A 26,854-nucleotide genomic window follows, 5' to 3' on the forward strand; every position below is an offset into this window, starting at 1 on the left:
ACAGATGTGAACTTGCTGTGAATTTTGCTATAACTGTAGCTGACTAGGAGTGCTTTTGAGTCATCAGTCACTCAAAGCAACTCTCAAGGACACTTGCATTACTTTCGTGACTTCTGTGCCTGGTTTAAACATACTCTGTATTAGTTTACAAGCCCTCTTTTTTTTTGAGGAGTTCATGTATGGGAAGAGGCACTACATAGTTGCATGCTTTTGCATCGAATGAAGATGTGAGTTTTTCATTTATACTCATTTTGCAAATTGTTTTTGAAATAGAGATGGCAAGCTTTGAACTGCCAATGCATGCATGAACAACACTTCTGAAACTTTTGGAGAATGGCCTAACATATAGGGTAATTTTTGTATTGGTTTAATATTTGCCAATTCCATTTTTATTCCAATAATTGACATTCCAATTATTCCATTTTTAGTGGTTGTCCAATACAAGCAATAAATACATCTTAAAGAAATACTCCTCAAAAAATGTATGCTACAGAGTGAAGAATAGCAAATTAGTTGCAGCAATTCTTGAGAGAGTTGCTGCAATCAGTTGGAATTAATGTTTTTTTAGTAGCTTCATTGTAATGAGAGGGAGAATAGGTTGGTACAAAGATTAAGAATGCTATAGTATTATACTTAACTAAAAATAACTGTATATTTTTTTTTTCTTTGCTCTAGTCGTGACATGGAGAATAAAGAAACCTTGAGGGGGCTGCAGAAAATGGATGACCGCCCAGAAGAGCGCATGATCAGGGAGAAACTCAAGGCAACATGTATGCCAGCTTGGAAACATGAATGGCTGGAAAGAAGAAGCAGGAGAGGCCCTGTGGTAAGTAACATTGAAGGGCGTTATCTGTAACAACTGTTACAAATAAAAGTTCCTTAAGATTTTCTTTTAGAAACCTATTTATCTTAACAGTTTGCAGGCTCTTAACTGTGATCCTCTTGTTCATTTTTTCAGTCTGTTTAACAGGAAACTGTGGTTCACTTTCTTAAATGTACACTTTCAGAAACAAATGTATAGCTGCTCTGCTGGTTTTGTAGTATGGAGTACTGCTGTGGCAATACTGCCCTCTAATGTCAACAACAGAAGTAACTGTTTTTCATTAGGTAAAAAACTGAGTGCAAAACTGCACTCTAGTATTCTGTACTGCCTTCATTCTTAAAGGTTTTATGGCTTTATTTCCAGTTTGAGAAAGTTAAATTGAGGTTTTCAGCATGTTGTAATGTAAGCATATGGAATTTTTGTTAGATAGGAAAAATGAAACAAACAGCAAACAAAAAAAAAAAACACCTGCCTGCAAGCATACTAGAAACAGAGAAAAGCAAATCTGAGTACCTCCTTCACATAAATCTTAACTCTGATAAACTTTGGATGCCAGAGAACCTCATTAGCCTTTTTCATTTTTTTTTTTTTGTATAAATGGCTCAGAAATAATTTTAGAATCATAGAGTATTCTGAGCCGGAAGGCACCTACAAAGATCATTGTGTCCAACTCCTGGCTCCACACAGCACCACCTGAAAATAAAATCAGATGTCTGAGAGCATTGTCCAAACCCTCCTTGACCTCCAGCAGGCTCAGTGACCACTGCCCTGGAGAGCCTGTCCCAGAGCCCTACCACCATCTGGGTGAAGAACCTTTCCCTAACACCCAGCGTGAGCTTTCCCACTGCAGCCCCCATGCTCTTCCCTCAGGTTCTTTCTTAAGTAATTTTATTTTTAAGAAATTGCAGACAGATCAACCCCCAAACTTATTAAACAATTCTTACACCAATGTTAAGTATAATGCTAGTTAATCAATAGCAATTAGTTGCATGCAAGTGTGGTTGCACTCGTCAATGTGACTCCCAGTGTCACTTGATGGGAGCACTAATTTAAAGCTAAGATCATCTGACATAGTACACAAGTGTACTGAAATAAAAGAAAAATGGTCTATTGGTCAGTTTCTGTAATAAAAAAGACTGCTGAAAATATGTAACAGTGCACAAAAAAAGCAATACCTCAAAACCTCTGACACAAAACAGTTCCTAATTTTTTGAACGTATCTTGGTTATTGCATAGCTTGAAATTGTTTCTCTGGTCACCTCACTTTCTTTGAGGTGTCTGGGTTTTTACTGTAACTTTCTATGCTCCAGATTCTTATTTACTAGTATTTTAATATTCAATGTCTGTCAAGCAATAGCAACTGGTAACTGTGACTTGTCTATATGTCCAAACTCCTCATTGTCATATTTTCCCTCCAGCCTGCTGAAACTCAATGCATTTCTGGACAACAGCATTGCTATGGTTAGATCAGTTAAATCCTGTTTAAAAAATAGCATCGCTACCTTGTGGTTGCAGTCCAATACAGGAGGAAAGGAAATTGGTCTAGATGTTTTTTCTTATATTCCCTAAGCAGGGAGAACCCTTTCCCCCTGACCTTTTTGGTTTTGGGAAAAAAAAAAAAAGATTGTCAGACAAAAGAAAAGAGACCTCTGCAACTTCACGAGAGAGGTCTGCTCTTCTAATCTGAAACATTGTCTGGAGTTCCCTTCAGCTTTGAGTCAAGCCTCTGAGTCACAGAGAAACGTAGAATTAAAACTCTTGATTGGTGGGATTGCTTTCAATTACACTCTGCTTTTAAGTATATAATTAAAATTTTAATTCAGTTATTATTATTTAATTATATTTTCCCATAGATTATGTAGGTCTTAGGGCCAGACATCTGAAAGCTATGTTGAAATATTCCATATCTCAGTGCCGAAATTTGGTGTCAACGCAACCTGTATTAGGAGTGTAAATGCTCACTCTGGTTGAGCACATACCTGTGCAGGTAGTGTGGCACTGAGCACAATGATTAGCTCACTTATCAGATGTGATGTAGCTGTTCCAGTTGTATTGCAGGGTTCTCAAGGGGCACAGCACACCTTAATTTTCATGTACTTGGTTCCAGGTTTAAAGTAATCTTATTTTGCAACAAGTGGTCATATTGTTCTGTAAAAATAGTAACCCTGATATTTCTCAACTGATACTTAGAGTAGTTGGTAGATAACTCTCATATAGGCAGTCAGTGTCTGGAGGAAAATATTCCTTTCGATCTTACTGTCCCTATGGGGAAACTGTTGTCCTTTGATATACCATGAATGACAGAAAAGCACTTCAAGAATAAATCGGTTGCTGCAACAATTAACAGAAGTGGCACAAAAGGACAGTAAAAATGTTCTTTCTTTTCTTAGACTAATAAGATATAATGCCTATGAGATGTTAATAATGAAGCTTAGGAAATGTGCAAAATTCATATGTCTGAATAATGGCTTAGTTATATAACGCTAGCAAAGCAAGTTTTGATGGATTTGTATTGCTTTAATATAAAATGATTAATTTATAATTCTAATGTTCATGGTTTAATTCCCGCAAGGTGGTGAAACCTATTCCTGTGAAGGGAGATGGATCTGAAATGAACAAGCTATCACTAGAACCTCAAGCTGAAGGACAAAGCACTGCTTCTTCACCTACGCAGAAAGGAAGGCGTAGTCCTTCTCCTAGTAGCTCTTCTTCATCATCTTCTAGGACTGTTAAATCTGAATCACCAGGTGTTAGAAGAAAAAGGGTATCTCCAGTACCTGTAAGTTGCAAGCTGTGATGTAATTACTGATCTGGATATATTCTACAATCTTTTGCTTAAATAGAGAGGCAATAAATATGTAATTCTCACTGGGTAAAGCAAGATGCTGATGTAGAGGTGTTACGACACAGAGTGTCTCACTTGAGAGTGAGATATGCAGAGCATATCTCATGTTACATTTTTCTTGCGTGGAATTTTATTCTATGCTCTTAGGTGTTTCTTCCTTTTAATTCAGTCTTGCTATCAATTTTTATATTATTTTTTTTAGGAAATAAATGAGGAAGAATAGATATGAATGTTCTCCTACCTTGATTTGCACAAGGAGATGCCAGGAGTTTGGTTTTACTGTAGTTTTGCATGTCAGTTCTCCAAGCCGATATACTCTCTTGAGGACAGGATTGATGATTAGAGTAACATTAGAGAATTACATACCTGGTTCTGGCTACATAACCCGTAACCAGAACAGTTAGTGGTATGCTATTTGTGATCCTCTGTTTCAGGACTGATCTTTATGTACAGATTCAGGAAGTTTTAGTACATGCATTTTTAGAAGGTAAAATCTGTACCATTACGTTTGAGAAGATCAGGAATGGAATGGAATATTTTGAACGTTAAGAACTAGGTTCATCAGACAAGTTTGGGAATATAACAGTTTGAGCAATAGTGTGTAACAGATTTGTTACTGCAAACGTACTCATCCTCATTTGACTCATCCACAATTTCGCAGTGCAATTACAGTAAGAATAAAATCTAATGGCCTTCACTGTCCCATTGTTCTAAACAAGGTTTCCAAAATCACTAAAATATATACTGCTGTTCCACTGAACTAGGGATGAATATCACACAGCACAGCATTGTAGAACTCCTTTCCTCCTGATGAGAGAAATGAAAATGTTAAAAATAATAATAATAATAAAATTGTTCAGCTTTTTAAAAATTGTTCATAATTGTTCGTTTTTTGTTTTATATCTACCTTTCACTTGAGAAACCCTGAAGTTTAGAATATCCTTTACTTAACTGATGGACAGTAAGTCAGTTACAACCTCCTGCATCATAACTTAAAATTCCAAGTAGATGCAAATCAAAGCAGAAGATTTGAAATTGGATAGTCATTAAAGTATTTCATAACATTAGAAATGTGAAAAATTTAAATGAAAACAATTTTAATAAAAAAGGGCCACTTTCTTGTTGTTGTTGTTTCTCATCATCAGAAATAACAACCTGAGCCAATAGTTGCTCTAATTGTGTAAAGGAGAGGGAGCTGTATCCTTTTTCTTTTTCTTTGGAATTTCTTAAAGTCAATTCTTATTTCCTTTTGTAAACTCTAGGCATAGGATTTCTTCACTTGTATTAACATTACAAATTTAATTTAATATTTCATAACTTGATCTATTGAGTCATGAACAAATGATGATCTGGTTGAATTATGCGTCCTAATTCAGTAGTAATATGGTAAGTTTATCAATGAAGATTTGAAAATTTAAGCAACTTAAGACTCTTTCCCTCATAATGTCAGACTACTTTAGTTACAAAATTGCAGTTTTTCTTCTGTCTTCTATTTCTGATCATAGAAGCGAAAATGAATCCCTTTAAATTCATGAAGTCTAAGCAGATTGTAGTTTCAGGTCTGGGGGATGCGTACTGTATGTCATTCTGAACAAAATACATAGCTGAACTGATGGAACTGGAAATGATAGAACCACTTCTGTAGTTTCAGAGTGGACGTATAACACCACCTCGAAGAGCCCCATCTCCAGATGGCTTCTCTCCATACAGCCCTGAGGAAACAAATCGTCGTGTCAACAAAGTTATGAGAGCCAGGCTGTACCTGCTGCAGCAGATAGGACCAAACTCTTTCTTAATCGGAGGAGACAGCCCTGATAATAAATACAGAGTCTTTATTGGGCCTCAGGTAATGAACATGTTTGTGTTATCTATAGCTTTTATTAATTCATATTTAATCTTGGAAAATTGTGTACAAAACCAAAATGGATTCAGTCACCAACCTATGCTAATGGTTCTGCAAAGATACCTAATTGCTTAAAAGATGCAGTCTGTGCTTAGCTTGTATTTTTGTCAGATATGTCAGGTATTTATAGCAAGTACTATTTTTGTCCAGAGCTTCTCTTATGACTTTTTTAACTAGAGTCTTTTTCTTTGTAAATTTCTTATTCCTACAAGTGGCTCCTAAGCATGTCTTATTAAGCATTTTTGGCTAAAATTTGGCAGCTTTCCTAGTTTCTCACCCTGAAATACTTCCTTTCCTTTTTTTTTTTTTTAATGGAGTATGTATAAATGACAAGCAATGTCACAATTACTCTAATGGAGTGATAATACCATTAATACCCATAATTATATCATTTTCAGAGACTTTGATAGTACTGCCTTGATTCTGTATTGGAGAACATACGGCTTTTGTGTAAACAGAAGCATCTCATTTAAGTTTGCTGTTATGGTAGAGATATTTTTTAAGATTAAATGCATAAATTTCTTTTAGTATAGAGAATAGCTATAGCTTTCAGTTGACTTTTAAAAATGAAAGGAGAAAACTGGTATTATAATTGTCTGATTTTTTTTTATACATATTCCTGAATAATGTTTTGGGAATTCACTTTATGTAGGGCCATGTAAGAAGATATTTATACACATATATAAAATACTATTTTGCTTTTTTTGAAAAATAGGAGGGCCTAGTATATATCTCTTTAATGCACCTCAGTGTGGAAAACTGATCCATGTAATTAACTAGTCAGTAGAGCCCTAGCATATATTTTTCTTTGCAGACTTGTAGCTGTGGTCGTGGAACATTTTGTATTCATCTATTGTTTGTTATGCTGCGAGTGTTCCAGCTTGAACCCTCAGACCCAATGCTATGGAGAAAGACACTGAAGAACTTTGAGGTAATCAATCTCATAAAGATCTAATGGCAATCTAAAATCTGTCAGGTAAAAGCCTTCAGGGCACTATTTTAAAAATGCTGAAAACTGCTGTATTTCAAAGCAATGAGAATTAGTTTTTAATTGTTTTTCATTTAATCTTAAGAGATATGTAGGTAGAAAAAAACCTGCAAATAAAAGGTGTAACTAAAAGAATTAGTAGAGAGTTGCAGTGTGGTGAATGATTCAAATCTTGGATTTTCTAGTCAAACCTATTTATTTGCATCTCTGATTAGCTGAAAGTTAAATAAAACATGAGTCTTCAGAAGGTTGCGTGTATATTTAAAACGATTAGTTTTTCTTAATAAATAGGTTTTTGATGTAAATTGTGTTTCTTGTGATCTGTTTATTAGTAAAACTTCTGAAATTCCTGGTAGTTCTGCTGCTAATATATTAAGAAGGTCAACAGATTTCTTCTAGTAATAGTTAAGCTTCAGCAATGTTGTCTTTAAATACAAGCTATTCATAGCATAAATGCTACTGTTGCTATCTTTTTCTGATGTTAGGTTGAGAGTTTGTTCCAGAAATATCACAGTAGGCGTAGCTCGAGGATCAAAGCTCCATCTCGTAACACCATCCAGAAGTTTGTCTCACGCATGTCAAATTCTCATACATTGTCATCATCTAGTACTTCTACATCTAGTTCAGAACACAGGTTAGTATTTTTCTAAAGGAATTAAAAGCTTTATTATGTAGTTTTTATATAATTTTGGAGGTTTAGAATCACCTACATTCTTTTTGTTTAAAGCTGCTTTCATTTCAAACCACGTTAAATCTCTATATTTGCAAACAATCAAGACTCAAACGTGTGTTAGTCATTGTGGTAAGAAGTGGGCATATTTGCTTTATACCTTCCATCTGAAAAATGTTAACTAGAATTGGGAAAATAATTTTTAGTATTTATTAATTTGGGAAACAAGTTTTAGAAATGTGATTATATGCAAGACTGAAGCATATATTAACTTTAGAAACAGTTATTTATGTGCATTTGTTCAATTGCACAACTGCTGTATATGTTGACAAATGAAGAAACAGGGTTTCATTTTTTCTCATGTCCTAGTAAATTTGTACTACTTTGGAAATATGCTTGTACATATGAGAATACACTGAAAATTTTCTGGGTAAACACACTGCGTGCTTATAAACATATACTAAAATATGTGAGCATATGTTTAGATAAATTTTTAAAAGCCTTTTTCATGTAAAATGAATGATTAAAATATTTCGAAGGGAGTTATTGAACTAATGCGATTTTTCTAGTTTATACCATATTAAAAGATGTCTTTTTTCAGTTTTAAGTGATATTTGATTATTTGATAGCTTTCTTTTTTTTCTACTAACCTCTACTACTCGTGCTCTTGCACGTTCTTTTCCTGATATTAAAGATCTTGTTTCTTAAACAAATGATTTGTGCATGAATTAGTGGGCTGAGTGAACTAGGCATCCTCTAGAGAGGCCAAACCACAGAAGGCAACCAGAACTGAGACTTTTTCTGTAAAGTGAAACTCTAATATAAGGACTACCTTGGTGTATTATTTTTTGATTATAATCATATGGCTAGATGACTATATTCAGACAGGTTTATAATTTTGATGTACAGATTGTGACCTTAATTTCCCATTGTCTTTCCATTGTCTGTTTTTTTTCAAATTGTCACTATAAATAAACTATGCTTAAAAAAAAAAGATAAGTGATTTCAGAGTAGATTATGTATTTATGTGGCCAGTTCTTTTAATTAGATATCTTGTCTAGAATTATTTTTTTCATCAGGATGGCTTCACTGGATTGTGAACTTCATTGTAGTGCTTATCATTTTTGGCAGGATAAAAGATATTTCCGTTGTTTGCCAGTACACCTCATGGCTATTTTCAAGCATTACTGGCTCAATGGGAGAGGTTACTATTTTGTGCAAGTCTGTGTTTGCATTATATAAGTATTGGAGAACACTGAGCATCAGATTCATTTGAGATAAAAGTTTACTCAGTTCTGATATTTACTGTGATTTGCAGTTATTTTTGGTTTATTACTAATTCTTCAAAAATAAGTTTTACAGTGGAAAAATCATATCGACAGTTTGAAAGGAAATAGTAATGAATATATATGTAGAGAAACAAATGTATATGCAAAATATTTTTATTTTAAAAACTACTGTTGCTGAACAAATACAAGATTCCTTAAAACTTCTAGACGTGCCAACTATAACTTAAGATTTTAATATGAATAATAAATTTTGCACATTTAAGGAATATTGCAGAAGATTATATCAGTTTTTCTTTAAATGCTGTTTAATTTTTATTTTTTTTCCTGTTGAAATCACCAGTTACATGAATTTAAAACTTAAGGTATGGGGTTGATAAAATGGAAGCAACGTGCAAAATAGGCAAATGGTGGTTTTTTTTAAATCTACATGAGATATGTAGGTATATTCACTTTATTAGTGAATCCATTACATCTGTTTCTGTCAATGACAGAAAACTTGAGTGTCTGTTATCTTTTGTTAATTCTTGAGTTTACTTACATTCATCAAATAGTATTTACAGTTTTCTGTAATGCTCTAAAGACTCACTCATGACTCAGTACTCTGAAAGGAGTACGATGGGGAAAAAAAAAGTATGTAGCTTTCAAAATCTGAAAAGCTCCTAGCTTTTCAAGACTAAACAATAAGTAAAAAAGCAAAGCTTGGTTTGTTAAAGAAGCCTTGGGGGAGAGTGGAGGGGGGGTGTGAATCTAAGTGCCCTAGGCTGGGCCTTTCAGTCTCTAATTGGTATCTGACCTAGTTTGAAAAGATGTCATGCGTTTTGTGACTTTCATTTCAACAAAATGTTGTCTATCCTCAGTGCTTCTAAAAATTTGGTTGCTTGCTTATGCAGACCAAGTTTTAAGGAAAATTATTCCTGAATAGCACATAGTCATTTAGAAGTGATTGTTCCAAACTGGAACTAATTTTTTTTATGGTTAAAGCCTGTTCTGAATTCTGATATGCTGTTTTAATAGTCACAATTACCTTTTATTTTGTAGTATGAAGGATGAAGAAGAACAGATGTGCCCCATTTGTTTGTTAGGCATGCTGGATGAAGAAAGCCTAACTGTGTGTGAAGATGGATGCAGGAACAAATTACATCACCACTGCATGTCAATATGTATGTTGTCATCTTTGTCTCATTAAACTGTGGTGACTCTAAATATGCAAAAGTATTATAACATAGTGAGTTTCATTATTTTGTTTGTTTGTTTTAAAAGATAAAAGTTAACAAACAAAAAAATGCCCTTACATGGTAATTGCAACTCTGTGAGACTTTGGTACCATTCTAGGTACTACTGATAGGCTGTGTTATATCAGTTATTCACAATCAAGCTTGTAATTTTGTGTTTTGAGAAGAAGTTAACTGCAATGATAGAAATTTGAATCTCTTTTAACTTAAAGAGTATGTCCAATCAGAGTAAGGTTAGGAACAGACTTTTACTCCTCTGTGACTTGCCATTAGAATGCATGAAAGTCATCCACTGTCAGCTTGAATTATGTAATGAATTACAGAGTATTCTTGCATACTACATTAAATGAAGTATACAAATAGTTTGTTTTAACAAATAAAATTCAGCCCTATGTATGTTTATACTTTTTTAAAAAATATTGCTTATGTTTGAGACCCATATTTCAGTTTATTACTTGTAATATTACAGTACTCAAATGAAGCACTTCTTGAAGCAGAAAAGTTTAACTACATATTTATTAGGCTGCTGGAGATGGCTCAGTTCAGAAGTGTGCATCCTGAAACTGACATTCTTCAGTAAATCTTGAACATACTAATGCCATCTTCCAGTTATATACACAGTAATACTGGAATATATATTATCCTGTTGCTTTTTTCCAGGGGCAGAAGAATGTAGAAGAAACAGAGAGCCACTTATATGTCCTCTTTGCAGATCTAAATGGAGATCTCATGATTTCTATAGGTAAGTGGTCAGTCTGAATATAACTGTCTGTTTCTGGATCTCTGTTTATGTTCTTAAATATGGTAAAGTGTTTACTTTGGTTAATGTTTCATTCATTAATCTGTGCTGCTTGTTGGTAATCTGTAGTCATGAATTGCCCAGCCCTGTGGAGTCATCTGTTCTCCGTGTGGTTCAGCAACAAACTCAACAGCAATCTACAGTTGGATCACAGAGAAGAACCCAAGAGAGCAATTTTAACCTTACTCATTATGGGGTCCAGCAGATTCCTTCTGCTTATAAAGATTTAGCTGAGCCATGGATTCAGGTAATTTTTCTTTTTATATCTGAAGCTTCTTTTACAAAAACATTTTGAACAGATTTGCTGCTCTTAGTGAATATTATGTTTGCACAGCACTAATGCAAAACTACTTGCATTTCCTTCAGAAGAAGCTATGATCATTGTGTCTTCTGGAAAGCATGAAACATGCTTGTGTATTCACTTGTTCTGCTATTCTTAATTACTAAAGGATTTTTTGAAAGAGCTTGGAATAAGAGGAGTAGCGTTTTGTTTCATACCTCCAACTTTGTTTCACATTTAAATTTTGCATTGTTGATGCTATCTGTGGATGAAAATGTGGAGAAAAGAGGAAAAAGTGAGTTTCTTAATACTATTGATTCTGAAAAAGGTTACTATGGTGGTTGTGGTGGTATCTAGTGAATTGGCCAGGTATAAGAGAACATTAACACAAAGATCATAGGGATCGTTGGTTTGAGTTGGAAGGAACTTTAAAGGTCACTCAGTTCCACCCACACCCCTGCCATGGGCAGGGACACCTCCCACCAGACCAAGTTGCTCAAAGCCCCATCCAGCCTGGCCTTGAGCACTTCCAGGGATGGAGCATCCACAGCTTCTCTGGGCAGCCTGGGCCACATAGTGAAGAATTTCTTCCTAATATCCAATCTAAATCTAAGTTTTTTAGTTTAAAACCATTACCCCTTGTTCTGTTACTACACTCCCTGATAAAGAGTCTCTCCCCATGTCTCCCGTAGGCCCACTTTAGGTATTGAACGGCTGCAATAAAGCTCTCCCCAGAGCCATGTCTTCTCTAGGCTAAATGACCCCAGCTCTCTCAGCCTGTCTTTGCAGGAGAGGAGCTCCAGCCCCATGATCATCTTTGTGGCCCTCCTCTGGACCTTCTGTAACAGGTCCATGTCCACCTTAACGCTGGGGGCATCAGAACTGAATGCCAGGACTCCAGGTGGGGTCTCACAAGAGCAGAACAGGAGGCGAGAATCACCTCCCTCACCCTGCTAGTCACTCTTCTTTTGATGCAGCCCAGGATACAGTTGGCTTTCTGGGCTGGAGGTGGTCTTCGCCAGATCGTGTTAAGCTTATCATCCACTGGTACCCCCAAGTTCCTCTGTGCAGGGCTGCTCTCTATCAGATGTCACCTAGTCTGTATTCGTGTTTGGGATTGTTCCAAGCCAGATGCAGGATCTGGCACTTGTGAACATAAATCACATGTTGTTTGCACAGAGTCTTCTCTCTTTGCTTAAAGTGGGCTATTTGAGGTAGAGCTACAGTAGGATTCTATTGTATGAGTGTCTAATTCTAGAGCACTTGTAACAATTCAAAAACTTACTCTGAATCCCATCAGTTTTATGATTGGCTGTTATTGGAAATAATTATATTCAATTTGCACAAAGAAAGAAAGGTTTCCCAGTCATGTTTTCACTTTTTTCCTTTTTTAGTTTCAGACTTAATCTCAGGCCTATTATTAAAGGTCCATGTAATAAGATGTAATATTCCTAATTCTCATCTTGACTGTGCAAGGATCACATAAATACAAAGTTGTCAATTACTGTTACTTACAATGGGTTGCTGGAGCCATATAAGATAAATACTCTCCAACCTAGAGGTGGGTTCAACTGAGCAAGGATCACACTCTTTAAAGAAGAATGGTGGAACTTGTTTCACCTTTATTTCTGTTGCAACTTTTGCTTAGTATAGCTAGAACTTGGCTTTAGGGTTGTTTATACCAAGGTATATGAAGAGACTGCATAGTGAGTGATTGAAACACAGTGAATGAAATTGGCCACACCATCATCTCCCAACTTGTCCTAGCAGAGTTTCTGGAGAACTGATGACACATCATTTATGAGAGTTCATTTCTATCATAGAATTTTTTTAAGAAATACTGTATACCCTCTGACACATTCTTGCTATTAGACTTATTTAGATGGTATTTCAACAGAAACATTTTTCTCTTTTCTGATTGCTGCTCTTAAGTTGTAGTGTTATTCAATTTGACTCATGCAAAGTTGCTTCTTCCTTGGCAGGTGTTTGGGATGGAGTTAGTTGGCTGCTTGTTTTCTCGAAACTGGAATATAAGAGAGATGGCACTTAGACGTCTTTCACATGATGTTAGTGGTGCTCTACTACTGGCTAATGGTGAAAGCACTGGAAATTCTGGAAGTAGCAATGGAAACAACACAAGTGCTGGAGCTCTGGGAGCAGCTAGCGGGTCGTCTCAGACCAGTATCTCAGGAGATGTTGTGGTGGAATCCTGCTGCAGTGTGCTGTCCATGGTCTGTGCTGACCCTGTCTACAAAGTGTATGTTGCTGCTTTAGTAAGTAGTTGTTTACTGTTTGTATTCGGGTAATTTCAAAGTTACTTCACTTCTGAAAGGGGAGAGAGAAGGAGTGGGTGTATGAAGTCAGGAATTGTAAATATTGTTAAGCATCACTGATGACTCGACTATTAAGTATCTGAAAGCAGGATGAATAAAATCCACAGAAAGAATGAATTGGCATGACTCTACTGGATAAAAATAAGGAAATGCTTGCTACAGTGCTTAGTATTAACAGTGACTATATCGCTGACTTCTTGCCAATCTCAAAGGATACATGACTAATTCTAACAGCTAGTACATATTAAGCTATTTATCTTTTCAAAATTTCACTGGTATTTTTAATTTATATAAAACTATTTGCAACTTTAATTTAAAAAGCAAACAAAATGTATAACTAATTTCATATGTATTGTTTTTTCTCCTTTCTCTTAGAAAACCTTAAGAGCCATGCTGGTATATACTCCTTGTCATACTTTGGCAGAAAGGACTAAACTACAGCGCCTTCTCAAGCCAGTTGTAGAGACAATATTAGTTAAATGTGCAGATGCCAACAGGTATGGTGTCCCATGAACGTCATACCTATTGTTACTGAAATGCCTTGAAGCTTAATTTATTGATATTTTATGTGAAACTAGAAGACCATTTACAGGTGATGGTAAACTATATATGGATCATAAGTATAAACATACCATGGTATGTTTTTGTTAAAGAGTAGTTGCTACAGCCAACTTCAGTCTTGAAAGACATAGGTTTTGAACACATCTGATAATATTTTTCCAGTATTTACAGATCTTATACGATGCTTTGCTTTCATAAAGACTTTTTCCCATAAAATGAAAGAAAATGTCAGGTGCAGTCTTCAGCCTTTCAGCATCCTTTTCAACTGGTTGGATTGCTTTAGTGTAATTATCCTGACTCCCCTTTAAAACTCTATAGCAAGAACCAATTACCAGGTTTTGTGTTTAATATATTTGCATGTTTCCTACTAAAGCAAAGTCTGTTGTAGATCTATTTCCTTAAGTGTTAATATAATACTGTTAGTTCTTACTTCGTAGCATAATGATAGAAGATGGCTATTCTTGAATGAATGTCTTCTGGCAGTTCTGGCTTGAGCAGGCTTTGTCCTCCTGTCCCAAGCCACCCTGTCTGCTCTGCCAGACCAAGCATTTCTTCAGCTGTGTTTTGTACTAGATGCAGAAGACCATCAGCATGATTTGTCTCTTTCGGTTTAGTTCCTAATAAGCAGCATTGCTTCTAAAACCAGCTGGAGATGTTCCCTACCCCCACCAGCAATAGTCTAGCAATAGAGCATCTAAAATAAAAGAAAAAGTGAAATAAAGCTGTTGTTGGATTTCTGAATTTGTCCTGTTTTTACAAGAGACAATTCTAACGCACTGTTGAATGATTTCTTTAATAAGAGATTATTGCCTAAAAGCATCTCTCTAAGAATTTGAGAAATGGGGATGTACTGAGAGATGGGGAAGCTGACTGCTATTTGTTTTATTTATTTGTTAGTGATAGATACTAAGTTTCTGGAAATGCCCTTGTAAAAATCTCACGGCTAGTGGTAGCTTACAAGATAGAGCATTATACAAGGCAATTGGAATAAAATGATGTGAAGTTGATTTCCAAGCAGAGTTCCAAGCTAATGGTTATTAAAATGTTTTAATGTTTTCCCTTGAAATCATCAGCTAAAAGAGATAATTTTGTTTTTAATTTCTTGTAGTCGAACGAGTCAACTTTCAGTCTCAACACTACTGGAGATGTGTAAAGGCCAAGCAGGAGAGCTGGCGGTTGGGAGAGAAATACTTAAGTCTGGTAATAATAGCTCTTCATATATAAATGAATTATAATTACAAGCAAACATACTGAAGTGTTTTAAATTAAATACAAAATTTATCCAAAATCAGCAACAGCATTGGTCTTTGGAGTTTAGAGATGGGGTTAGTACCCCATAGAGAGATGGGGTTAGAGATGCGCACAGGTGTATTTCTGTGTGACACAGTTCTGATCCCTATGGAATTTAAACAGTGAAGGTATGTATCTAATCCTTATTTTTAACTACTTTTTTTTTTAGGGTCCATTGGTATTGGTGGTGTTGATTATGTCTTAAATTGTATTCTTGGAACCCAAACTGAATCTAGCAACTGGCAAGCGCTACTGGGACGACTTTGTCTTATAGACAGACTTCTGTTGGAATTTCCTGGTGAATTTTATCCTCACATTGTCTGTGGAGATGTTTTACAGGCCGATACTGTAGTAGACAGGTATTTGCTTACATTACACTATTTGACTATTACTCTTTGTAGTTGAGCATATTGTTGGTGATCTCTCAAAAAATGGCAGGTTTAATTCCTGTAGACAAATAGTGTATACTACAGGAAACAGTGAACCAACTTGAGAGCAAATGATTGCCATTTTTAAATTTCTGATCTGTTAAATAATTCTGAAGCATCAGTGCAGCAGTAAGTCTTTTTGCTACTGCAGAACTGATAGCTAAATACTTTGTCTTGAAATGGCTTTCTTAGCGCAAGTTAACTAGAGCAAATCATTGTATAAAACACTATCTTTTTTTTTGTCAGGTATAAGAAACTTCTCTCCCTCTTAAATTTCGCCTTGCAGTCAATTGACAATTCCCACTCAATGGTTGGTAAACTGTCGCGGAGAGTATTTTTGAGTGCCGCAAGAATGGTGGCAAGAGTGCCTCATGTTTTTGTAAAGCTTTTAGAAATGTTGAGTGTGACAAGCTCAACTCATTATGCAAGGATGCGTCGACGTTTGATGGCAATAGCAGATGAAATGGAAATTGCAGAAGCTATCCAGCTAGGGATGGAAGAAATGCAGTCTGGGGATTGTCGACATGAAGACTTTTTGCAGCTACCTGTACCAGATAACTCTCCAGAAGCTACAGAAAATAATACACCTAACAATACTGTCCAGTTATCAGGGAAAAGTGGGAAAGGTTTAAGTGACAAAAAAATGAGTGCCAGTCCAGAGGACATTTCTGAGACACTGGCTGGCCTTGCTGTGGGACTTCCTGTTTCATCAGTAACCACTGAGCAACCAAAGCCAGCTGTTCAAACAAAAGGAAAACCCCACAGTCAGTGTTTGAACTCTTCTTCCTCATCCAATCATTCCCAGTCACTATTCCCAACGCTTCTCTCTCCTTCAAACCCATCTGTACCAGCTGGCACTGTAACAGATGTCTCTAAACTCAGACCTCAGGGATTCATTCCCTGCAAAATCCCCTCACCTTCTCCTCAAACACAGCGGAAACTCTCTCTCCAGTTTCAGAGAAACTGTTCTGAAAATAAAGAAGCAGAGAAACTTTCTCCAGTCTTCACCCAAGCCAGGCCATTGCCATCCAGTCACATACACAGGCCAAAGCCATCACGACCCACTCCATGTGATATGAACAAGCAGGGGGAAACGTCAAAAAATGGTATGACGCTTGACCTGAACGATATTTCACAGTGTGACAGCAATAGTAGTAATAGCAGCGCAGTTATTCCAAGTGAAGAGACGGTGTTCACACCGGTAGATGAGAAGTGTCGGTTGGATGTTAATGCAGAGCTCAACTCCAGTATTGAGGACCTACTTGAGGCTTCCATGCCAACAAGTGATGGCACAGTTACGTTCAAGTCCGAAGTTGCAGTTCTTTCTCCTGAGCGGGCGGAAAATGATGATACTTACAAAGATGATGTAAATCATAATCAAAAATGCAAGGAAAAGATGGAAGCTGAAGAAGAGGAGGCTTTAGCTATTGCTATGGCAATGTCAGCGTCTCAAGATGCCCTGCCAATAATTCCCCAACTACAGGTTGAAAATGGTGAAGATATCATAATTATCCAGCAGGATGTAAGTATACACATGGAAATTTAGCATAAATTGAGATTCATGGAATTTAAAGCAGTGTTGGTATGTTTGAAGAGTTACAGAAACACAGACTCAGTATCTTCTAGAAGTTGGAATATAAACATACACCCGCGGTATGCACATTGCATGTGCAAATAGAAACCTTCTGTGGTTATTAACAAATTTAGAGAAGGTGTTTGGAAGAGAGACATTCAATGTGCCAACCTTTAAAAAAGCAAATAAGGAAGTGTAAAACTGAGGAGTTTTCAGGAAGGAGAAGAACTGAACTGGGTCTTAGTGCTGATTTACTGTGAAGGCTATCATGTAATACTAAATTAGTTTCTGTAAGAAAAAGAGGAGTAGGAAGAGATTATGCTGTCAGCACGTGTTGAGACAGAAGCTGCGAGATATTTAGAAGCCAGAAAAACAATGATTGCAAGTGAACAGAAGCACAAGAAATAACAATAGAGAGAGAAAGGAGTATTTTATGAAAGTTCACCAAAATGGTTGAGTGTATTGACTTGATGGAGTAAGAGAGGTGCTGAAAGCTTTTGAGGCTACATGCCTAGGAAAGGTGGCGGAATTGGTAGTGTTGCTGGGAAGAAATCTTACATTGTTTTTTGCGATCATTTGCATGAGGTAACAACATGTGAAACACAAATTGCCAGTAGTAAATTAAGTAGAAAACATGATTTTGGTTCTTTAGAGTAGACGATTAAGTAAAAACCTGACTAGAAATTAGTTCAGAAATAGAAAAAAGCCCTGCTCCTATTCGTGTCTTTATATCTTGCCTTTCACCTTTGGTCACTAACATAGAGGAAGCACTCTGTTATTAGATATTGTAGGAATGTGTGGATTATGGAAAATGAGTGTTCTGATCTCATCTGAAACATGTCTAACATGCAATATAAATAAATGTATGGGCAAAGAGAGGCGTATAAACATGGAAATTTCATAGCTTTTCAGAACATCTACATTTTAGATGCATGCTAAACAAGTAATTGATTCCGAATTTAACTTTTAGACACCAGAAACCCTGCCTGGACATACCAAAGCAAAACACCATTACAGAGAAGATGCAGAATGGCTTAAAGGTCAGCAAATTGGTCTTGGAGCTTTCTCTTCCTGCTACCAAGCTCAAGATGTAGGAACAGGGACATTAATGGCTGTAAAACAGGTAAATATTTCGCTTCCTTCAATGTATTCTGCTTGTTCTTCAATATTTTGGGGGGAATATTTTGTATAAAAACCTTCTGCTCTCAGACTGTTCCCTAGTTCTTTTGTTCCATGTCATATGTACTCACATAACACATAATACAAAATCTTTATATTCATGTTATTAACATAATATTTTCAGTTTCTTTCACTTTTTAATAAAATAAAAAATACTGTACTTTCTAATATACATTTTGAAATATATTTTTATATAGTCCTTTTTTGTAGTTTTTCAAATGCATTTTTGCTTTTATCAAGTTTACACATCAGTGACAGTTAGGAATGGAGCACAGATTTCTTGGTTCCAAAGTGATGCCCTATTTTCCTAGTTTAAGCACAGCAAAGTGAAAAGGAAAGGTTCTCTACTCCAGAGATTCTGTTAGTGTTTCCCCCAGAAGATCACTCTTACAAGATCACTCTTACTTTTCTATGACTGTCTTGCATGGAGATGAATTCTCAGCTGAAGGGACTTGAGATTAAAAGAACAATTGAAGTTTTTGGATGGTGAACAGAGATGGAAAGCCATCCATTCTTGTTGCTGTACTGAAAGGGTTTGGGGAGGGGGCACAGTTACAGAACAGATAATTATGTAAAGTTAATATGAATATCATATTTCAAAACAGGTGACGTATGTCAGGAACACATCATCTGAGCAAGAAGAGGTAGTTGAAGCGCTGAGGGAGGAGATACGTATGATGAGTCATCTGAACCATCCTAATATTATTCGCATGTTGGGTGCTACATGTGAGAAGAGCAATTATAACCTCTTTATTGAATGGATGGCAGGTAAACAACTGCATGTGGAAGAAAATGAAAGTATCAGTTGTCTTGGAACTGTAGTTTCTGCAAAAATATATAGCAAAATATTACCTGTGTTGCTTAAGTTTGCGAACTTATTTTCGTTGCTGATTTAAAGATTTGTGCTGATTAAAGAATAAAGATTTACTTCCTTACAAAACAGTTCAAGCAGTCATAGCGGTTTTCTTACTGCGATTCTTTTTTGGCTTGAAATTTTCCATGTCTGATTTGTTCTACAATTAATGCAGTTGAAAGCCCTGAACAGAAATTTTAGTACTTTACTCATATTCTGCATCTAAAGAAGGTGCCAAACTTTGAGACAGACACCTTCAGCTTTATATTTTTCCAGAGTTTTCTATGTAGCTCTGTTTAAATAATTTAATAATGTAAATAGGTTTAAATAATTATTTAAAATAACTTTGTTAGAAATTTTGCAATACCCGTCACTTGTTTCTGTCCCAAGCATTTTCTTAAAAACTGTCAGAAGACACACAAAGGCATTTGAGAATTTAAAGTAACTTTCTAATAATATATAGTAAGTAGGATGCTTCAAGGAAAAAAAAAAGGTAGTTCAAAATCTATTAATTCGTAATTTAGTAATATTTTTTTCATTATTTCATACGGCAGAGACAAGAAAGTGTTTTTCTTTAGGAAGGAGCTTTATTTTATGAATGGGATTTTATGTTGTTGTGGTCTAGTTATCAAGACTAGATTTGGTGGTTTAGACATTCTATTGCATGTTTCCTATGCAAGAAAGTATCGCACTTTATGGTCTCTGGCAGAAACTACTTGGTAATACCAGGGTGCTAACAAGCAAAGCAAAGTAGGTGTTTTTACAACCAGTAGTGCAGAAAATCTTTTTTCTTTATTTTTCTGAAATAATATTACTTAAGTAATAAAATGTCAGGAGATGTCTTTACATCACTTGAGCCCAAGATATATTACTGTACTTTGATAAGCATAGTGTAAAATCCAGATCCTTGAAGATCTATATACCAGTACTTGGTACGTTAAAGTATTTGTATTTTTTTTGTAAGGAAGGTTGATGTTTCTAGGAAGCATAAACATCTATGTCATTATAATATGTACAGTTCCTGGCAGGAAGTAATCAAGTAATCAACTATATTTCTGTTTACCTAGAGAACTGCAATTTTAGGAGGCAATGCTACATTCCATTATGTGAAATATGAGTGTTGATAAATTCTGTTTTTATTTTCTAGGGGGATCAGTTGCTCATTTGTTAAGTAAATATGGAGCTTTCAAAGAATCAGTTATTATTAATTACACAGAACAACTGTTACGTGGCCTTTCTTACCTCCACGAGAATCAGATAATCCACAGAGATGTGAAAGGTAAGAATTATTTAAAAGGTCTCCTAAAACTTAATGTTTGGAAAGCAGCATCTATTGTGGCTTGAGAGCTGGTGTTTCTCTTGGATACCATCTCTAGAGTGGTGTCTGCTGAGTACATCTGATCAACTTAGGAACCTTTGTTCTACAGAAATTAATCAAAACATTCATAGCATGCTTGGGGATATTTCCTACCTATGCCAGAGATATAGAAAAATTTGTTTTCTGGATTGCTAAATTGAAATATAAAGTCACCATGTAGCTTTAAATGTTAATTAGTTAAATTCATGTAAATATTTACTGTGGAGTGATAATAAAATCTGAACAAGACAAAACAAGGAGGTCAGGTTTCTAATGTATGGCAATATTGTGATTTCTTCTTTTATCCTGATCGAATGTAAACACAGTTGTGCTGTTTGACAAAAACAAAATTCGGACTTCACTGGGAAGTTCAAGCCTTATTAAACTTCTGCCTTTAATATCACTATATCTGTCCACAAACAAGAGAGAGATCCAGATAAGTATCAACCTAATAATGGCAAATACTTGTCTTAATATTTCTCCTTAAAATAGGAAAACTTTCATTTGCTATGTAATTCTTTTTAAAACATCTCAAAGCTACCAAAGGATGAAATAAGTTTAAATTTCATAGGGAGCTGCAGACAATGAAAACCTCCAGGGTTTTTCTTTCATTGTTTGAGCTCCAGGCATTGTTCCAGAATCCTGTGTTTGCCCTACTTAGAAAGTTTGATTCCTTCTCTAAATCTCTCAGACGGCCTAAACCTATGTGCAATATCATTTGGGCATAACAAAAAAGTGACGTTATTAGACTTGTCCTTGACTTTTTAGATTTCCTTGATAGTGGGGGTGGAATGTGAACATATAGTTTTGAAATGGAGGGAGGAAAATTGTCTGTTCATCCATTTGCCTTTAATAGAAACCCAACTAGCAGTATTTTTATTATGCTGTTGACAGGTGCCAATTTGCTAATTGACAGCACAGGTCATAGATTAAGAATTGCTGATTTTGGAGCTGCAGCCAGGTTGGCATCAAAAGGAACTGGTGCTGGGGAGTTTCAGGGACAGTTGTTGGGAACTATTGCATTTATGGCACCGGAGGTAAGAAAGCAGTTTTGGAAATTACTTGAAAAATTGTTTGAACTCTGTAAGCTAAATCATACAGCTAAATAACAGAAGACTGCTATAAATGCTTCTAATGTATTTTAAATTTAGTTGCTCTAAAGAATAGGAGTGATACCAACACAGGAATAATGACATTTCTTTCTTGTTGTCAAAGTTGATATATGTAGTTTTTTTGCAAGATATATCATGAGTATTGTTACAAAAGCCCAAGTGACCATTTGGTCAAAAGAGTGCAAGATTATTTGATTCGTCCCTTAATCAGGCACTTCACTAGCTCTCCTCTATGGTTTTCTAGTGGCATTTACATCACTGATCACTCTGTTAACTAGAAATGTTGATCAGAATGCACTTGATTATTTTTTTGACAGAATTTAACTTAGAGTTAAGAAACTTTGAAGTGGATAATCTGAGCTTTGTTTTGTCTATCTGTTCAGGTTCTGAGAGGTCAGCAGTATGGTAGGAGCTGCGATGTGTGGAGTGTTGGATGTGTTGTTATAGAAATGGCTTGTGCTAAACCTCCCTGGAATGCAGAGAAACACTCCAATCACCTTGCTCTAATATTTAAGGTGAGGTATTTGTTGCTACAAATATGCTACAAAAGACGCCAACCAGTTTCATATATATAGCAGTGTGAATTTTAGAAAAGCATACAGGTTGTAGGAGTTGTTGCAATGGCCCTTCTTAATATGCAGAAAAAGCTCTGTTCTGAGATACATAATGTATCAGGCCAAAAAAGAAATTAGGAATAGAGATGATCAAATCATCTTTCTCTAGTCAAGGATTTGAACTCTTACTTACAGATCTGTAAAGTATGGGAGCAAAAGAAAAGTGTTTCTACTGTAAAACATTTGTGTATTCATATTTCATAGTGGGGAATATCCTTTGGTAAAACCTGATGTTCCACGACCAGATTTCACCAAAAGATTATCTATCATTATGTCATGCTGTATATAAATATTGTCCCTCCCTTTTCTAGGTCATTAATTTCAGCATTCGTGCTTCTTACTAAAATTAATTAGATACATTTAATTCTAAAAATCTAGATGAACTGTAGGCATGAATGAAGAAAATACTGTCACGGGTAAAGAAAGTGATAATCGTCTTGACTAGCATGACTGAAGAAAGTGTTTCCACACTTTCCACACTAAATAAAATTAGCACAGTAGTATTCAAATAAGAAATGTAATTGTCTTAATGATTTGATGTCTGTGTGAATCTGGTGGTGTCACCCTAGTGTTCTCAATCATCTTGCCTAGCGAAGGTGAAAATGAATTTGGGGAGTAATCTTCTTCCATCTGAAAAAAGATTGTCTTGTGGGGTGGTAGCAGAAACACAGTAAAGACAAAGCAAGAGAGCAAACCTAGATTTAACTGAGCAATGTTGCATAACGGTATGTCAAGTTGTGTCCATGCTTTCTTCCATCATGGCAGTTAACACCAATGGCAAGTAGTAGACTAAAGAATACCCACAAGTTTGACATAAAACCTCTTTCTTATGGCATGTCCTGCAGCTGGTCACTGAAGAATTAATCCTCAAACTGCAGTGGGAAATGTGCTAAGTGGATAAAAGTATGCGGTATAACTTGACAGCTGAAAATGATCAGCTTGTTGAAGGTTTTTGGGGTAGAAGAGGGGGCTTAAGAGTCACTGACTTCTAAAAATTTTTTCTCTTTGTTCAGATTGCTAGTGCAACTACTGCTCCATCAATCCCTTCACATCTATCTCCTGGTTTGAGGGATGTGACTCTTCGATGTTTAGAACTTCAACCTCAGGACAGACCCCCATCGAGAGAGCTGCTGAAACACCCAGTCTTCCGTACTACGTGGTAGTTAATTATGTGTAAGGCTGATATACTGAAGAAGATGCTACTGAATATGTAATAACTGTCTTTCAGTGCAGTTAAGCACAGCAGCTTGTGTTATTCTGATGGCCTTAATGACAGATACATCAAGGACTTAAGGCCAGTGGAGGACCCTACTTAAGTATGTGATTGACAAATCAAGATCTTTACCTAAGCTTAGTATTCAACATTTCACAATACGTGCAGAGATTTGTAAACTGTGCCTTTTCAAACATCTGGCTCTGTGTCAACACAAAAGCATTTTGCTTTAAGTCTGCATGATTATTTAGCAGATAAGTCATTTTTACTTTATTTGGAGCACTTTTTCAGCAATATTAGCGGCTGAGGGGCTCAGGATCTATTTTAATATAGCAATCACTGTTCCATCTTACATCACATACATGTAAGCAGAGGATTCTGCAATTACAGTCAGTTTTTGGCACTGGTTAAAAGGAAGTTATGTATCTGTCCCTTTTGATTATACAAAGTTCTCTGTGTAAGAAATCCAAATGTTGATGGATACTTTAAAAAAAAAAAGAAAAAATTGCCTTCCTTAAAGTAAGAGCAGGCAGTTGAGGTTCACTGTGCATTTACTGCTGGCTGTGTAATTTCTTTTGAAATTAAAGTTTTGTGCTTTCATTGTATTTTTAACTTTCAGGGAAAGGTGATCTTTTAAAATAGTCTTTAGAAAAAGATGCAAACTGTGTCACTGAATATCTTGCTGACACAAGTTTTAAAAACAGATTTGCTGGAAATATGGAATGAAATAAAATGCCACCTTCAACAAGTCAGTGTTTCAGGCTCTCATAGTATAGTTTACTATAAAAAAAATGTTCTGCGTAAAACAATTCAGAGTCTGAATCACGCAAAAAGTTGTTGAGCCTTCTTTTCATATAGCTTTTTGTACAATCTGTTCTGGCAAATTAAGTAGAGAAACTTCAAGTCAAAGGCCTCAAACCCCGTTCACATTGAAGTTTATGGGAGACTTTGTCCTGTACTTCTGTGGGAGCAGGTGCCAACTATGAGTAAATCTCATTCTTTCTGTAGCAAAACTGAGGTCGCATACGTTACTGATGATAAGTTTTACCTGCTGTTTTCCTTCTGCCATACATCATCTATTTACTGTAGCTGTTAGTGATAAGTTAATTTCTAAGTGTTTAAAAAAATTTACCATAAGAAAGGTATTTATTTTAACAAGAAACAAACTTGGACTTGAAAAGCAAGATAAAATGTGAAGTAAAGCTTCACCTATATATAGTGCAAAACTTTTGTTTTTAGCAGGTGTGTTTTTAAAACATGTTTTTAAAATGATTCTAAAGGCAGGTTTTTAGATTCTGATGCATGTAATTCTGAAGGAAAATGGCAGCTTTTCTTTTGCTTTTTTTAATGGGGATATTTTTAAATCATATACTGATTGTGTTTAATCCATTTGATAAAAATACTGTTTGTGTTTTAACTCTTCAGAAGCCAGTTGAATTGTGGGACTGAAATAGAATTGGTTATTTTCAAAGACTCAGGACAAACTAAATAAGCTATAGTACGTTTAAAAATGTACAATACAAATTGGAGGTAAAACATCTTAAAGATAAGTTTACAGTAATGATAGTGCTCATACTAATAAAAAAAAGCAGTGTCATTAGTTGTGAATGTGTTTCTTTTGGAAATTTTACATTCCTTTGTCTTGGCAGATTGGTGGACTTTGAAGAGTTAAAAAGATAATACCGAAATGTGAAGTTTGGTAGCTCTAACTGTTTTGTACTTGACTTTTTTTTTGACCACTTTAGAATTTCTCATTCTAATAAGATTGTTTCCATGTCTTTCTTATGTGCAAGCTTTAAAGGATGCACTCTTGCCAATTCATGTACTGGAAGATCAGTTGTCAGATTAATACTGTTTCTGGCAGAAATGTAAACTGTATAAACTGATGAACCTCAGCTAATCAGTATTACTTTGTAGATCACCATGCCTACCACATTTCAAACTCAAACTGCCTCTAGATGTCCAAATGCATTTTGTTTGAGTTTGTTTGCGTTTCCCTCAGCTTGCTGGTAACTGTGGTGTTTTTAAAATGCAGATGTGATGTAATATTCTTATTCTTTGGATCAAAGCTGGACTGAAAATTGTATTGTGTAATTATTTTTTGTGTTCTTAATGTTATTTGGTACTTAAGTTGTAAATAACGTCTACTGCTGTTTATTCCAGTTTCTACTACCTCAGGTGTCCTATAGAGTTTCTTCTACCAAAGTTCACTTTCACAATGAAATTATATTTGCTATGTGACTGATTCCTAAGATTTCCAGGGCTTAAGGGCTAACTTCTATTAGCACCTTACTGTGCAAGCAAATTTTACAGAAATCTCTGGGTTAAGAAATTTGGCTTCATTATATCCTTTGTTATTTTAAATATATCAAGATATTTTAATTAAAAGTTTTTACCCCATTGAACCAATTTTATATAGTATAATTTGTACCTATTTTGGTGTTTTTGTCTTTATAGTAAATAAAAGTTTTTGAACAAATATTGTCCTTTGCTTATTATCAATACGTTCAGTTTACCAATGTGTTCCAGTGCCTCACAACCCTTATCATGATGAATTCCTTCCTTATATCTAATCTAAACCCTCCCCATTTTTAGTTTAAGAGTTACTATATACCTTGGAAGTTAATCCACTCTTTTATGATTTTCAGTGAAGTGTTTCTGCTGCTTCTGATTTAAGTAGCAAACAAACTCTTTTTTTTTTCCCTCCAAACAGCCTGAATATGTATTGTAAAGCTAGGGGCATGTGTTTCTGGTGATTGCCTTTTTTTTTTTTTGGGGGGGGGGGGGATGAAGGGGGAATATTTTTATTTAAAAAATGATTGATTTTAAAGTGTTGATTTGTCACTACTAAATTCCACATGTTAAAGGATCAACCTCTTTATTTCCTTCATTACTTACGTGGCTCTCTGAAAATAGAGGTTAAAGCATAAGTTTAACAACAAAACTTGGCAGCAGCAATCAGCAGTTAAATTATGATTTTTAAAAGATGGAAAACACACTGTAAAGTCAAGAAGGCAAATACATGACAGAACTTAGATAAATTGAGTATAAATGTTCCTGTTTAAGAACAAGGGATGGCAAAGAGTACCTGTCACCAGCATTGGGGAGTAAAAGTCAAGACACCTGTTTTAGGAAGTACCTTTTCAAATGAAGACACATTCAGTTCTTCCACAGGCAAATAGTAAGTTATCCTCATTTTGATTCCCTTTGGTGGGAACAATACTAAATTTCTATTTCTAACTAAAGTTCTACGTGATGGTCATAGGTTGAGGTTTGACAGTGTTTCAGCTTTGCAAGATCTCACTGAAAGTTAACAATCGCTTTCAGAGCACATGGGAATGTGAGGAGGATTGTGTGTCTATCAAAGTGGCTGTTCTGTCCTTCCTGTGCCTACCTTGCAGGACATCCCCTTGCATTCTTTTATATCCATCCCCTGATTAATTTTTCTCATGGCTTAGTGTTCCTTGCTGAGCTGAGTCATGAATGTGACAGTCGTCTTTTTAAGAGCAGCA

At 35.6% G+C, this 26,854-nt stretch overlaps 1 protein-coding gene across 1 annotated transcript; it reads left to right on the plus strand.

The window, feature by feature from the left end:
- MAP3K1 (mitogen-activated protein kinase kinase kinase 1) lies at positions 1–25,813 on the plus strand. Its single transcript, XM_050716514.1, has 20 exons — positions 1–227; positions 676–826; positions 3,396–3,602; positions 5,314–5,514; positions 6,386–6,502; positions 7,045–7,193; positions 9,557–9,678; positions 10,411–10,492; positions 10,619–10,796; positions 12,812–13,102; positions 13,538–13,659; positions 14,832–14,923; positions 15,183–15,372; positions 15,688–16,963; positions 17,985–18,137; positions 18,799–18,961; positions 20,194–20,325; positions 21,298–21,440; positions 21,899–22,030; positions 23,143–25,813. Exons 1-20 carry the CDS (start codon positions 205–207, stop codon positions 23,290–23,292), a joined length of 4,074 nt encoding a protein of 1,357 aa, XP_050572471.1. The 5' UTR covers positions 1–204; the 3' UTR covers positions 23,293–25,813.
- Positions 25,814–26,854: the final 1,041 nt, after the last annotated feature.

Source organism: Cygnus atratus, chromosome Z (assembly GCF_013377495.2).
Source record: "Cygnus atratus isolate AKBS03 ecotype Queensland, Australia chromosome Z, CAtr_DNAZoo_HiC_assembly, whole genome shotgun sequence".
NCBI lineage: Eukaryota > Metazoa > Chordata > Aves > Anseriformes > Anatidae > Cygnus > Cygnus atratus.

Excerpts from the sequence above, each read along its gene's own strand:
- MAP3K1 (XM_050716514.1), top strand. The coding sequence starts at position 205 with ATGCTTTTGCATCGAATGAAGAT. Across the intron at positions 14,924-15,182 it reads GAGAGAAATACTTAAGTCTG|GGTCCATTGGTATTGGTGGT; the intron begins GTAATAATAGCT and ends TTTTTTTTTTAG. Across the intron at positions 18,138-18,798 it reads CATTAATGGCTGTAAAACAG|GTGACGTATGTCAGGAACAC; the intron begins GTAAATATTTCG and ends ATTTCAAAACAG.